At 36.3% G+C, this 15473-nt stretch overlaps 1 protein-coding gene across 1 annotated transcript in view; it reads right to left on the bottom strand.

The window, feature by feature from the left end:
- LOC139123782 (uncharacterized) overlaps positions 1 to 14998 on the bottom strand; it is a 31916-nt gene extending 16918 nt beyond the window's left edge. Inside the window, exons 1-8 of the mRNA XM_070689935.1 lie at positions 14927 to 14998; positions 8308 to 8437; positions 5247 to 6131; positions 4883 to 5022; positions 4113 to 4298; positions 1662 to 1901; positions 814 to 983; positions 493 to 535 (exon numbers count right to left, since the gene is read on the bottom strand). Of these exons, the coding sequence (XP_070546036.1) occupies positions 493 to 535; positions 814 to 983; positions 1662 to 1901; positions 4113 to 4298; positions 4883 to 5022; positions 5247 to 6131; positions 8308 to 8437; positions 14927 to 14998 (1866 nt within the window). The remainder of the gene's footprint in view (positions 1 to 492; positions 536 to 813; positions 984 to 1661; positions 1902 to 4112; positions 4299 to 4882; positions 5023 to 5246; positions 6132 to 8307; positions 8438 to 14926) is intronic.
- Positions 14999 to 15473: the final 475 nt, after the last annotated feature.

The raw sequence follows: 15473 nt of genomic DNA, 5'->3' as shown, positions 1-15473 counted from the left end.
ATCATCACAAAACACACACATCAAACTATTATTTCTATTTACTATACATATTTTCACATATCCATTACTGTTAGTTTACAACATTATATCAAAATTTACATTCATTACATACTTTATACTGTACAGTCATGCAGAGTTTAGCAGAGGACAAAAACACATAAGATTGATTACACAATTGTAGTCATATTTGAAATGATCCTCCCTTTCTGTGTCATTTTTGTCATCGTAATAATAATCGTAATAATCATGAATGTCGCATGCTCAATATTATCGTTGTCATAATCATCAACATCAACATCATCAGAATCATCATCAGAATCATCATTATCACACCATAATCATCCTCATTATCATATCATCATCATCATAGTCAAACTGTCAACAACACTAATCTAAAATCTGATATGCTTTTGCTCATGAACTTAGATATACTTCTTAATCTCAACTTACAACAAAATTATAATTGAAAAACAAAAATTAAATAGAACTTACATCATCCAATCTTGATCTCAACACCAAGTTTTCTTGTTTGACTCTGGAAAAGAAACAAATCACTCTCTATTTTAATCTTAGATGATTTGAAATATGAACACTTAACATTTTTTTCTACTCTGGGCCGATAAGGAATTGTACATATAGTTGCAACGAAAGGAAAATTATGTGGTACAGTGTGGTACTCTAAGAAACTCTCGGGTTTTTGGCGATCACTCATCAGTTGATCAAAGAAAAGAGCTTTTTTATGCTTTTATTGGTCATACATGTAGGTATAGGTATAGCCAATGAAAGCGTTTGTCTGTGCATGTTTGTACTTACTCTCTGAGTTCCTTCCTGTAGTTGGTCACTTGCTCAGCCAATGAGATGCAGGATTCTACCACTATCAGGAACTGAGCACTGGTATCATGATGGTGATTGGCTGCTACCTTGCAAGGGGTGTGGCCTTTCTTGTTGGTAGCTGTCACATCAGCATTGAATTCAACCAAGGTCTGCAGGAGAAAGAAGACAACATTATTTCAATTTTTCTGATATAAAAAAGACATTTTCACTTGTTTCTTTTGGGAAAGCACTGCTCTCATCCTTTATTTGTTGAATATTTGAATAAGATTATCACTTACCTGTAATTTTTTTCAGATATGCTGAATTCACAAAATACAACTGCAGACAGTAAAATATGTAAATGAGGCTAAACAGAAGACCATCTTTGATTGGATGTTGTCAAATTTTGGATTGAGCAATTCACTATAACCAAAGTATTTAAGACTTGTTAAATTTCAAAATGTCTGATTGACGGTTACCATGGTGATTACCATTGTTTTATGCTGGGCACCAGAAAATTATTTAGCTGAAAACATTTTCTGAAATCAATTTTAGAATGGATGCCTTTCAATATTTTGTCATACCGGTACATTTGCAAAGAAGATCGTTATTACTGAGCGGAAGAACATTTTGTGGATATGTTACACTGCAATCGCAACTATGGATCATTTGAATATATTAAGTGACATAAATTAGAAATTTGAATACTTTCTCACACCTCCCTGCCTTTTGAACCACTCAGACAAACTCTGAATTTGTAACAGAGAAGATGATTCGATTTTGAATTAAAGTTTGAATGCCATTTTCACATCACCTGGAAAACAAACCAATCAGAGTGACCAGAATACCTGTAAGCATGAAAGATGACCATATTTGGCAGCCAGGTGTACAGCAGTGTTGCCGTGGAGATCGGTGATGTCAATGGAGAGATCCTGCATTTGCATGTATCCTAGCAACCAGCGCAGACAGCATTCTTGCCCATATCTGGCTGCCTGGTGTATCAGTACAGGTTTGTTGTCTTCCAGGATGAGTTGCTTCCTGGCTTGAGATTCCAGAATCAACCACTGTAGGCATTCAATCTGTCCGTGCTGAATGTAGGTGGAAAAGTAAAAAGAGAGTTAAAATATTTGAAAAGTTGTTTTCATGCAATTTTTTCACTGCGTAATGATTGATAAAATATTATAAGGATTTCTTATTACCTATATACTGATAGTTGAAATTCAAAATGGTCGCCATTAAGGTGGTTGCAAAGGCTAGAGCGTTAGTTATAAATTTCAACAAAACTATTAAAATATAAAAGTAGTCAACATTCTCTGTGGAATAAAAAAAACTAGACATTTGGGCACAAAGGCATTGCAGAGTTATAGCCTGTTAAAACTTCTGAAAAACTGACCAAATAAGAAGAAGTTGGGGAGTCCTTAGTGTATTAACTATGGTGGAGGTCCCCTAGCTTTTAATAAAATGTTTGAAAAGGGAAAGTCATTATTTGCTGTTTTTCAGGAAAGTTTGACAAGGCGGTGCTGGCATTCAGAGTGAGTGACTGCTATTGTAATGCATTTTTAGATTCTTTGAGTGTCAAAGAGGTGTCAAAAGTGAGATTAACCAAAAAACTGCTCTATGACTTCAAAAGAGGGGTGCAAATATGGCTTGTTTTCAACATTTTTGACAGAATAACAGTTTTCCTACATAATTGTATACCAATTTAATCCAACTTTGAAATGAGATATGGACATGGAATTTTACAGCCTATTAACAAGGTTACAGATAAGATTTGTATGGCACAATTTTCCTGTATTTGAAGTACTTTTTGAAAAATCACATTTTGAAATTTGAAAGAATTTTTAATAATTTTTTGATATATAAACCCATGTAAAATCATAAAAACAAATTTTATTTACAAATCCTGCCGTACAAATCTTACAATAAATAGTGTCAACATATTTATAAATAATTTGGTAATATTAATACTATCCAATTGTTAAATTCAAATATGTAAAAAAAATATGACAAATTAAATTTAATATTTACTGGTGTCATATTTCAAAATCATGGCTGCAAATATAAAATTTTTATATTCTTTGGAGAAAATATTAACTAAGGGATTTGAACTAAATATCTTGATTCTAACACTTGAAATTGACATTAACTCTGAGAAAAGAATTGGTGCAAAAATAGCCTTTCCAACCACCTTAAACTCTATGGAGAAAATCTTAAACCAAAACCATGAGCCAGTGAAAACTTCATTCACTCCAAGTGCCTTAAAATGAGCCCCTACAAGTGGTAGAACAAAACAGTATATTGAAAATTTGAGATTCCAAATATTTGCCTCCAAGGTGCACTGTACCTTCATACCAGACACGACAATAAATTAGTGTTTGCTTTTTTATCTTTTTTGTATTCTTTTCATCATTTTTGGTTCCCCTTGTTTTTATTTTTGATAGTTTTTTGGTTTTTCTGCCTGAGCACGTAAAATGACATGATAAATAAATAATTATTAAATAAATAAATACATAAATAAATGCAATACATAAATAAATAAAACAAAAAAATAAATAAATAAAAGAATAAATATATCATATAATTATATCATATGAATATTTCAATACCCGCTCTTTTTTGAGAGTGGGGATTTGGCCAAACGGTTCTGTCTGTTGCTTCTCCACTGGGTGACTGATATCGTAGGTTGTGGGTTCAAACCCGATTGAAAACACCATATCCCATACTTCTATAATCACACATTGTTTGCACGGATTGCCTACGTCAGGATGGTGAAATATCAAACCAATTACTGAACTTGTTTTTAGACTAACATACATGTAGCCATCAGGGATGCATGGATGGAATTGCCTCTCTGGCAACGCCACTCATTTCACGGAGGAATATTTTATCAAACTAAAGTTATCTTCATTTTTACATTCAGATATGCAAAGTTTAAAATCAAATCATATTCATTTGAAAAGTTTTTCTTTACAATGACTCATTCAACAATCAATCAATCAACCACTTTAAACATCAGTCAATCAACCAATTAACCAATCAACAAATCAATCACCCCAACAACCAACCAGCTTAACAATCAATTAATCAACCAATAAACCAACCAACGAATAAATAAATCAACCAACCAACCAATTAAGCAATCAATCAACCAATTAACCTACCAACCAACAAATAAATAAATCAATCAAAAACCTGTTCAGCAATCAATTAATCAACCAATTAAAACCTACCAACAAATCAATAAATCAACCAACCAACAAACAAATGAATGAATTCTTCAATCAATCAATCAATCTTACCTTGATTGCAATCACTGCTGGAGTCTGTGCATCATCATTTTCATGCAGAATCAATCCTTTACAGCCATTGGCAACAAGCCATTGTAGACAGTCCATGCGTCCATGTTTGGCTGTGATGTGTAACAGTGTGTTTCCTCTGTCATCATGGACACTGCTCACTTCATCATTAGACATCCCACTTGACTTCTAAAAAAACAGTACAGGAAGGAATTAGCTGCAAGACTGGACAATACTGGGCCCTTGTTAAACTCTAGTATATTTTAACATTATCTTAGGGGGTATCTTTGGATCATTTGCCATTAAAGGCACCCTTAGACTAGCATTGATTTCTACCATTTGGGAAATGTGGCCCAGCGTTCTTCAGAGGTGTGTCTGAATTTTCAATCTTTGAACCTGACCGATATTTTAACCGCTTGAGAGCTGTAATTTTTCCCACCTAAACTTTAGTGCAACATTTTACAAGTTTTCATGAATTTTTCAGTGATTGTTTCGGTAATTTTGGACCAAAGGGATGTAACTTTTCATTGACTACAATTTTGTATCAAAATTTTGGGAAAAATCTGGATCTGAAAAAATTATCTGCACTATATTTTATGAAGGCAACAAAAGTTGACTTTGGCACTCAAAGGGTTAATATTGCGTTAATAAACTAATGAAAATGGAAAGAATCTTTGCAGAAAAGTGAATTGAGCAAAATATGTGTTATGAGCAATGCCACCTGAACTTGAGAAATATTTGGGGCTACTTGGGGCTAGTTGCAATTATCTCACCAGTATATCTATTTTTCCCTTGATGGCTGCTTCCAATATTTTCTGTTCCACAGAATCAAAGCTATCCTCTTCCTCTTCATCTCTCCTCTCTGCACACTCCCAGTTTTTCTTTCCTCCGCATCCATGGCAAGTCTCTGTTGCTTAGTAACATTCTCACTGGGTTTGGAACTTTCCACAATATGCCAGAGGTTTTCATCGCTAGAAACGCTTAAAAGTTCGTCCCTAGAAACGCTGTCATTAACTTTTTTGACATTTTGTTTGACGGGTACACCAGGTGTCACAGAGGTATTGCTTTGCACAGAGTTGGGGCTTGTTGCACTTTTCATTTCATTGCTAGATTTTTCAAATTCCTGTTTCCAAGTACCTGTCAATTTCTGCACCGTTGGTCTTTTCCCCAACATAGGGAAAGAATTTTCCATCAACAACTTGTCCTGAGTATTCCCTACTGAACTGTTGCTTGGCATTCCAGCATTACTGCTTTCCAGGATTGCAACATTAGAGGCTCTTCCATCCGGAATGTGATTTTCCTTGCAATCATCACTGTTACTTTCTCCAGGAATTTCATCATCTATTTCAAAGCATTCTATCAAGTCATCGTCGATTTCACCATCTTCAGTGTCCTCATCGGTATCGTCTCTACTTCTCGTCTGTTGCATGAAACGAACTTTTTTGACGGTACTGGTGTCTTTTCGTTTTGAATCACTTTTCAGAGCAGAATCTCCTCCGCGATTCCTCTCTGCGTTTGAATCCGTTGCCGTCTGAGCGGACTTTGCAGAAACTTTTTCCGAGAGTTCTGTTTCCTGTTTTTCCGGAGCCAGCAATTTTTGAAGGCTCTCCTTCGCTTCAAGAAACTGACTTTTTGCAACCGTCAGCTGTTCAACGATTCCGTTGCTGGAACCCTTCGTCCCATCTGACAAATTCCCATTGACTGCCACCTTCTCTGAACTTAATACTCCCTGAACCTGAGTCCTTGAACTTTCCTCTTCCAGAGTCTGTGAGAGATCATCCAACTCCTGGAAAAATTTATCCACCTGGAGCATATTTACGTTCTGGATTCCTAAAACAGCCGCTACGTCAATTTGCTCGCTGTTTAATAAACCGGTTTTCATGGCGCTGATGTTTTGTGAGGTGCTTGTCTTACCGAGATCATTTCTCGATCGATGATTGGATAAATGATTCGCTGTGCGTTGATGTTTGATGGAGGATGTGTTGGTTTCTGAGGGCAGTGTACTGCTTTGTGTTGGATTGTCTGAGAAAAAAAAATATATGTTGCAAATAATGGCATAAAAATCATACAATTCAATGAATTTCCAATCTGATTTTGTTGAAAACAAATTTAATAAATGGCTAATATGACTTTGAGCTGCTTGGTATCTACAATTTATCACTCTAGAGAACAGCAGAAAATGCAAATAACTTTCAGGAATTTTTCTATTGGCTACAGGATTGTTCAAATTAAGTGCACATCAGATCACAATGTTTTGCAAACAAGTTGCTCATTACACAGATATCGCAGGCTGAAAATCCCACTACATTTTCAACTGTTGGATACATTTATTTTTTAACGGAGTTTCAATTCGAGGCAGATTTATAAAATGAAACTAGAAAGCATTTGCAAGCAAAAGCGAAGTTCCAGAGACCAGAGCAGCGGAAGAAACAAGACAATGTGTGACAAAGATAGCTGCAGAATGAAAGAGTGCTTTAGATTTTAATATTCAGGGCTAATAGCAGTAAACACCTAGCCCTGCGTACGATGCTGTGTGTTCCGCTACAGCTAATCGCCCCGCTCACCACAGAGCGGGGTGATTAGCTGTAGCGGAACACACAGCGCAGGGCTAAGTAAACACCATAATACAACTAAAAGCAAGGCAGTCCGAGGAATTACAGTACACAGATTACAAATGCCTACATGTACGGTAAAAACGCAACAGATACATACGGGGGCGACAACGCACGGAAATGTTTATCAGACGACATTCTCGCGAGCCAGAGCAATAATTTTCGCTCAGCTGACCTAGCAAAAATCAATCGCTTGACGGGTAGCGCTGAGTTGTTGCCGTAAAGAGGCGTGTGAATTACGACGATGATCAGACGAGAGGAAACATCGGACCTAGGCCGTTGAAATTGAGCCACATGCATTTTCATTTGATTAAAAGCACAGACTAAAACAATTTTCATTGCTATGTCGCTGTTTTCACAAGATACTGACCGTTTGATCTTGGAAAGTTGAGTTGCTTTTACGTGCAGCCAACGCATGCCGGTGCGTGACAGACAGTACGTTCACTATGAATGCCTAGCTCTGCATGGCAGGGCTGTCGGGCAGTTTCTCCGCCAAAACAGCCGATTTTGAGTCCAAATTTTGCATTGATCATCGTTTTCGAGCACACCCACCTCGCCTAGGTACACGATGTGCTCAGCCGCGCTTGTAAACTTAGGGAAAGGCTAATTTTCTCTCTGTGTGCGGGCGAAGCGATCGATACGCGGCCATTGTTAATGTTATCAACTCATGAGCATTCGGGCGAAAAGTCGGGCGAAACAGTATAGCGCCACGTACGGCGAGTATTTAGAGAAAAATAAAATCAAAAAGCAACAAAAAACAAAGCGAAAGAAAGCTAGAATTATTAATAACTGAACGCAATATGATAGTGGAGCAATGCCAAATAAAAAATAAATAAATAAACAAACAGAAATGCCCGTAAAACCCGTCCGAGCTGAGCGATGACGTCATAAGCGTGTCGCAATGCATTCTGGGTAATTGAGGTAAAATTTGTGTATAGCATGTTCTATGGTAGTAATACCGGAAATAGAGAAAGAAAGAAAGAAAGAAAGAAAGAAAGAAAGAAAGAAAGAAAGAAAGAAAGAAAGAAAGAAAGAAAGAAAGAAAGAAGGAAAGTGAGCAAAAACTAACAGTTCCAGAGCTGGTCTCTGGAACTTGAAACATGCTGGGCATACATTGAGTAAAATGGACTTCTTCAGTATTTGCTATGCAACACAAAGTCTATCTCAGGAGCAATTTAACTACAATCTGATTCTGAATTAGACTTAGCTGATGTTTGCACAAGTAATCGATAACTGATCTGCAGTATTGAAGTTTATAGCCATACTGGTTATCAGAGTTACCAATTACAACAGCTTTAATCTGAAGATATTGTTTTCAAACTTAAAGTTGGACCGGAATACTTCAGTGCGGGGATGAAAGCAAAGGGGGTGAAGCTATCATGGAAGTCTTCAGAGTATTACTAACTTGTTCATCCCTAAATTACCTGTAAACAGGTCCAAAATCACCATCGACAACAATCGCTTTGGGCCAAACCTTGGCGGTAAAAGGGCTAAACACATTACCGTTTTGCAAATTTTCCTCAAATTGGAAATGAGGTCAATATTTCTTTTCTTCAAGAAATCTTACTGAGATAAAAATTACTCACCGAGCACTTTGCCAGCATCATTGCTGCTGAATGCCTTTCTGGTCACATGACTAAAATGATTCATGTAGAAATCACTGGTGTCTTCATTTGTGAAGTCATCCAAGTCATACTCCTCAGCTTCGCTGAAATCCTAAAATATGAAATGTACACAGTAAGTCACCAGGCAAGACTGTGGAACACTGTGGGAAAATTCAACACTATTCTAGGGGGTATATTTGCATTGTGTATGGATTTATCACAAAAGGGGCCCTCAGACGAGCACTAATTAACCCTTTGAGCAACAAAGTCGATTTTAGTTGTCTTCAACGTAAAATTTACTCAAGTCATTTTTTTTTTAGATTTTTGCCAAAATTTTGATAAGAATCTGAAGCCAATGAAATGTGATGTCAACTTGGTCCAAAATTATCAAAAACGCAAAGAAAAATTCATAAAAATTAATGAAATTTTGCTTTGGTGGGAATCATTGCAGCACTCAAAAGGTTGATTTCATAAAGAAGACAGGGCCAGTGTTCTTCCAGTATGCAAGTATAACACTGCTCAGAAGTTTGTCACGTCAGAACAAGGTGGAAACTACCATTTTGGTTGAAATCTTGTTTTGAAACATAACTTGTTCAGCTACGGTAAAACTCAAATAAACATGGGGCCCGGGGGCACCGACGTCCTTTGTGCCTCCTTACTGTTTATTATTTGCCATAAATGTGAAATTTGGCAAAAAGTCAAATTGTTTGGACATAAATGAAAGTTAATATGAAAGTGAATCAAGAATAAGAGATGGAACTCAATAGGATCAATATATCTAAAACAGGAAACGGTGAACTTATATGATACAGAAGGGGAGAAAATTTAGCCACAAACTATTGTAATATAATGGACAATGGCTAATCTAAACCAAATTACTTAAACTGGATTGTTGGCATTGATTACACATGTATTTATTGTCCATCAAATAGAAAATAAATTTGGGCCATTGACTAAAAAACATTTGCTTGTTACACTCACCACACTTGTACTTAGTATTTGGAGTGTACACCTATCTACAATACAATGATAAAAAGTTTTGACTCTGAAGGTCAACAGTGCATCTTTAATGTATGAGACTAAATAAGCTTACCTCAAGTACGTATAGGCCAAAAACAATATTTAATTTTGAATTATGTAGTGCAGGGAAGGACATAGAATATGGTGAAAAGCAAACTAAATATAAAAAACTGAATATACAATTATATGGAAATGTTGTTTTACAGTCATGAGTATCTAGTGTGTGCCGAGAGACAAATATTAAAATTGGACAGTATCATCCTGACCAGAGTTTGTCTGAGTGGTTGTTTCCTTCTGATTTTCTGACACGGTGATAGGTACAAAATATTATGTTATTCACCATAGTTAAGCAACATAGCTTGCATTTTGTTCACAGTAGAACTGAGTTTTACATGCAAGATAACTTTCTCATAAACTGTAAATTCTGGCTTGTGGCAGCTCAAACATCGCAATACTACATTTTTTGATATGATACATATGGAGTGACTTGCACACATATGCAATATGCAGTGACAATCGATATATTCATAGTAAGAGTCTACTACATTCAAGCATAGTGATGTTGACAACTACATGCATGCCAGTGCACGATTTCAAAGTAGCCAGGAGGAAATTCTAATGGTCTTTTAGTGGAAATATAGGTATTAAACGACAGTGAAACAAACAACATTAGTTATCGTGACCTTGCTAAAGTGCAATCTCGGATCATGTATGATCTGATGATCATGCCAAATTACCATGTCGGATTATGCCGTGATTCTGAAGTGCGCGTAAATCGGTCAACAAAAGCAGACGTAGACTCTCGCCAGTCGCTTGTACTGCTTGGTCTCGCGTAGCTTTCGGTACCGAATTTATACAAGCTCGTGCCTTCGGGACTCGACCTTGCGCCTTCGGCGCTCGATCGCCTACGTTGGATTACTACCGCAAGTGACTCCGGATCCGGTCAAAAGAAGGCACGAGGACTGTCGACAGTCGAAAGCACACACTGTCTTCAACAATGATGTCAAAATCAATGCACAACTGTCGAAATTACCCAAATAAGCAACAGAAAACTTAAGTTATCGCTGTGTCGAAAGGACAGTACATCAACATAAAACGACGCTAGTTTGTTATGACATGGAGGTAGAAGGACAGAGCGAATTCCCTCGCTCTCACCCAGCTATTACTAACGGGCCGCCGGTGGGATTGCCTCGCTAAAGCAAATGGATTCGCCGGTAACGAAGGAGCGTTTCGTGCCAAAAAAATACATGACAGCAACAAAAATACAATCACTGTGAACTTCATATTTACAAAATATCATCAAATAAACGCTAAAAGCTTCAAAACGTCAAAATCGCACAAGACCGAGAAACAAGACAGCGTCGGTTTGATTTTTCAAAGTCTTTGCCAGGAGCTGGTCCTTGCAATACAACGCTAACTTGTTATACCGGTATGCGCATGCGCATATTAAGGGAAGACCCATTTGGCTTCGGGGGGGGGGGGGGGTATGCAGGAAGTGGGTATGGGAACTTTTTTTGTCACAGAGACAGCATTTTTTAATTTCAACTGTCACACCTGCATCAATTTTTTTATCAAATGGAGTAGCAGTGCAATTTTTCAAATTTAAGCCAGTGTTTCACATATCACAGGATGGTTTTATATATTCATTTTACATTCCAACGAATGAAAACAAAATGGAAGGTCTAGTATATACAACTTTAAATTATAGAACACTTTTTTGGCAAATCAACAGTGATCAGTACTATACCTGCTTTTCTTTATAACAGTCAATTCTTTTTAAGTTCTCAGGGGATATGTTATCTTTTGTGGTCAGAGAAACAAGGCTCACACATTGTATTTCATTATATTTGTTGTTCCTCAATTTTTCTTTGACAACTTGTAATCTTTCTAACATATTTATGTTGAGAGAATAATATATTGGTTTTTACACTAGTTTATTGACTCCTGTCTTGTGTTTTCAATTTTCACAATGTACAGAAGTCAAATAGTCCCATCTAGATATTGCCTGTACCATTGAGATATTGCAACAGAAATCCTGAAACATGATTTCTTGGGTCAGAAAAGGGAAGGAAAAAAAAAGTGCACTGAGGTGTAAAGTAGTGAATGCTTATATCATAAGTGCTGGGAAAAAAAACCATGAGAATTGCTTGTGGTAAAAACATTTGCGCTGCCTATGGCAGCATGCTAGCGAAGAACACATGAGAATGAAGTTTCCAAAATTTTGCTCATTTCAACTGCATTATGACAATTCCTTTTTTATTTCTGTCTGTTATGAGAATTTTTTTTCTCAAGCCATTACAGGCTTATTTTTTCTTTTATTTCACTGGTGACAATTTTTTTTTCTCAAAATCCTCCATACCCCCCCCCCCCCCAGAAATCAAGTGGTTCTCCCTTAAGTGAGTCCCTGACCTATGCGGGCCAGTGGATTACTTCCTCAGTAGAACTGATATGCCTGCCGGTACCATCATTCTTCAGTCGATCAAAGGCGCCTTTCGTACCAAAAAATACACGACAGCCGCAAAAGTGCATCACTGTCAACTTCATAACTATAGAACATATTGAAAGACACAGTGAAACGTTCAAAAAGTAAAAAATGTGCCCACACCGAGAAACAAGATGGCGTCCGATTCGATTCTTCAACTCAGATTTTGTCCTAGAGTTGTGCGCATGCGCAGACGGTAGCTTTAGCGAAAGTGAGGCAAAATCAAGTAAATATAAAATAAAAATGGATAAAAATATTGTTTAAAAATAATACAAGGCATGTATCACCAAATTTTGAACATTTCTGACGGCATTTTAACTATACGAACACCTATGCCAAATATCACAATAATCAAATCAGTGGTTTTGAGGAAAAATTGAAAATAGTTTTCACAAAAAAGCTAAAAAAGTGACTTTAAATAGATTCAATCAAAAAAAGAAAAAAGACCGTTTGAGATACATGCCAAAGTGACCACCAGACCAAATTTCAGAAAAAGTTACTGAAGCGTTTCTGAGATACCTGCGTCCACAGCATACGGCCCACTGTATGCAACAACAGAGGCCGCGTCATCACATTAGTACTTTGGGCCAAAGGCCCAAAGGACTAAAAATAGAAATTTTGGGTAAGAACATTACTGAATATTTATCAGCGCACAGAAATTACAACCAATATAATTATGAAATCAGTTTTTCTGGCACACCTGCAAAATGTATAAATTTGCAGATATGACCATTTTCCAGTGATTTGAGTTGTTCTCGTTGTTCTGCTTATATAGCCATCTTAACTTTGGAAAATTCAAATCAGTATGAAGCAAAATGAAAAATCGTTTCTTGAATATCGATGTTCATTACAATGTTGAAGTTTGGCCTGACTAAGTATGGCAGATGCTCATACAGATTCAAACTTAACCCTTTGAGTGCTGTAATATTATTGCACATCAAAATTTTTGTCCAACATTTTACCAATTTTTATTAATTTTTCTGCAATGTTTTGATAATTTTGGACCAAATGGAGATTGCATTCCATTGTGTATAGTTTTAATCAAAATTTGGCAAAAGTCTGAAAAAAAAATGGCAGGGTTATGTATTTTATAAAAAAAGCGACAAAAATTGACTTTGGCGCTCAAAGGGCTAATACCTTTGGTTGTTTTACTGAACTACAGTGAGAAGGTTTGAATGACTTGATGGTGTTGAAACTGAACAATTGAATTTTTCTGTCTGAGTTAGAGTTGCAAGACACAAGTCACCATCCATGACATATGGTAGAGTCCATTCTTGAAAAGAACTTTGAAATAGGTATAGAACATCAGATATGTTGCGGCTGAACTGAAATTCATGAAAAATAATTTCACCTGTCAATTGTGTAAACCAAAAGTTGATGTACGCTGAAAACTAACTGCTTTAAAATTACTTAGTTCTCCTCTGATTTCAAGTATATGACTTATTCAATGAAGAGAGGTTGTTTGGGGTAATTGTAGATCCTAAAACATGCACCCCAGTTTATTGTAAATTTGATAGTTTTTATCCAAATACAAGGGATTAAGTTTAGAGTGTAACCAGTTGATCGTGACGACCAGAAAATGACCTGATAGATAATGAATTGGCACGGAATGTGAAAAGTAGGGATTGAGCCCATAAATCGCTCACACGGTAGATTAAAGTCTGCGAGCGATAAAATGAGATTTCACTACCGATGGGAATTAAAAAATTTCAAATATGCCATAAATTTTTAACGACGACAATCCTTGCTGCAAAGATAAAGGTGATGGAAAATATGGCTACAATTCTTTGTATCTGTCATGCTTTGACAATGGTTTGAATAAATCTCTACAATTGGAACAAGTTGAAATTCCAAAGAACCAATCAGAATAGCACAGATGTTACATTCTGGAATACTGTTCCCTGTGATATCATGTACAGGTCAACACTGACACTTGTTTTGCACATTTTGTTAAAGCTCACCACAGACAGTATTATCAATGCAAACTCATTTGATGAGGACTGGTAGCCAGTACACCCCTATTCCCTATAAACAGGTCCACAATCACCACTGATAACAATGGGTTTGGGCCAAACCATGCTAGTAAAAGGGTAGACTAAATCTTTGCATACTTTCTTGAATTTCCCATATTTGACACCATATTTTATTTTTTTATCAAGAAATTCAAAATAGATTACAGTTCAACAATTTAAATATATATTGCATTTCACTGCCAAGATGACAAATATTGTTAACGGCTTTGATAAAGAAGATTATACAATAAATTTGTGAAAGATTATTTCATGACGACAGAGTGACTATCACCAGTATTGGTAGAACCATGGAAACAAAACATTATGTCCGAAGAGTGAGTGTGTGTGTGTGGGGGGGGGGGGGGGGGGGAGGGTGGAGGGGTACTGTACAATTAGGAATGTGTGTACAGAAAAGTGTTGATACCAAGTTACTATTGAATCCCAAAACACAAATCTGAAGTTTACATCAGTCAAAAACTTTCAATTTCATTTTTGATTTCTTTACTCAGTGGTTTTTTTTTTTTGCTCTAAGCTCTGGTGTTTTGTAGTAACACATTTCCACCAGTATATAGCTGGACAGACATTTGAACTCTCAAATTTTTACAATCCTTTTCTGATCTACCACTAATGAAGGCTCATTTCGAAGCTAATGGAGTAAATGGAATTTCATTGTCTCATTTTTGTGAAAATGGAAAATTTCATTTTTCTCCATAGAGATAACAAAGGGATGGCAGCCATTTTGAATTTCAAATATTGGTAAATTTGAGGTAATTCATTTCTCTAGTACCAAAATTTGCGCTGTGACTCCTGATTTTAATTACTGATTTGGTAAGAGTATGATTGAAAGTTTCTCTGAAGTAATTTTCAGCAAAAGTGTAAGACTTCCACTTTACAAATTTAAACCAACTAAAATTTGTTGTCTTTTCTTTTAGAAATTGATAAATACTGTACTCAGATAAGTACATCACCATTCACAACAGTAACTTGACCTGTTCACCCCTAATTTCCTGTGAACAGTCCTCAAACAACATTGATAACAATAGGCTTGGGCCAAACCATGATGGTGAAAGGGTAGAAAATTACTCACTTCGTTGTGTTCATCCCTTTGGTAGGACATGCCTACTTCGTCAAAATCTAAGAAATTCTTCTTCTCAGCCATGGTGTGGTCAGATTCTCAAAACACACGAAACTGTCGTTCACAAACGTTTTGTACGGCTCCTACATACTCACATTGCGTTGTCCGAAACCTGCAAAAATATAATCACAAATGAATACAAATGAATAAATTATTTGATTCAGTGCAGTTGCCATGGAAATCAAGAAATATCACTTAATCGCCATGGCAACTAGACCTGAGGCAGGAAATTTAACAAAATAATGACAAAATGGAAACCAAATATCACACAGCAATTTCTTTGGTAAATTCTCTTTTGTCCCTGTAAAAATTTCCTGTGTATATTTTTCAATTTTGCAAATATCTAATTTTTTTCATGTATAACTGAAATGCATAGTTACATGAAATTTGACCAGTGTAATAAGCAGCAGATATGCTATAATATAGACATAATTACTGAATGTGCATATACATGCACTGAACTCATTTGTGACAAACCTCAGCTTTGCTCTGAGTTTTT

The sequence above is a fragment of the Ptychodera flava genome (genome assembly GCF_041260155.1).
Source record: "Ptychodera flava strain L36383 chromosome 23 unlocalized genomic scaffold, AS_Pfla_20210202 Scaffold_23__1_contigs__length_28996876_pilon, whole genome shotgun sequence".
Lineage (NCBI taxonomy): Eukaryota > Metazoa > Hemichordata > Enteropneusta > Ptychoderidae > Ptychodera > Ptychodera flava.
This window is presented reverse-complemented; position numbering and strand designations above follow the sequence as displayed.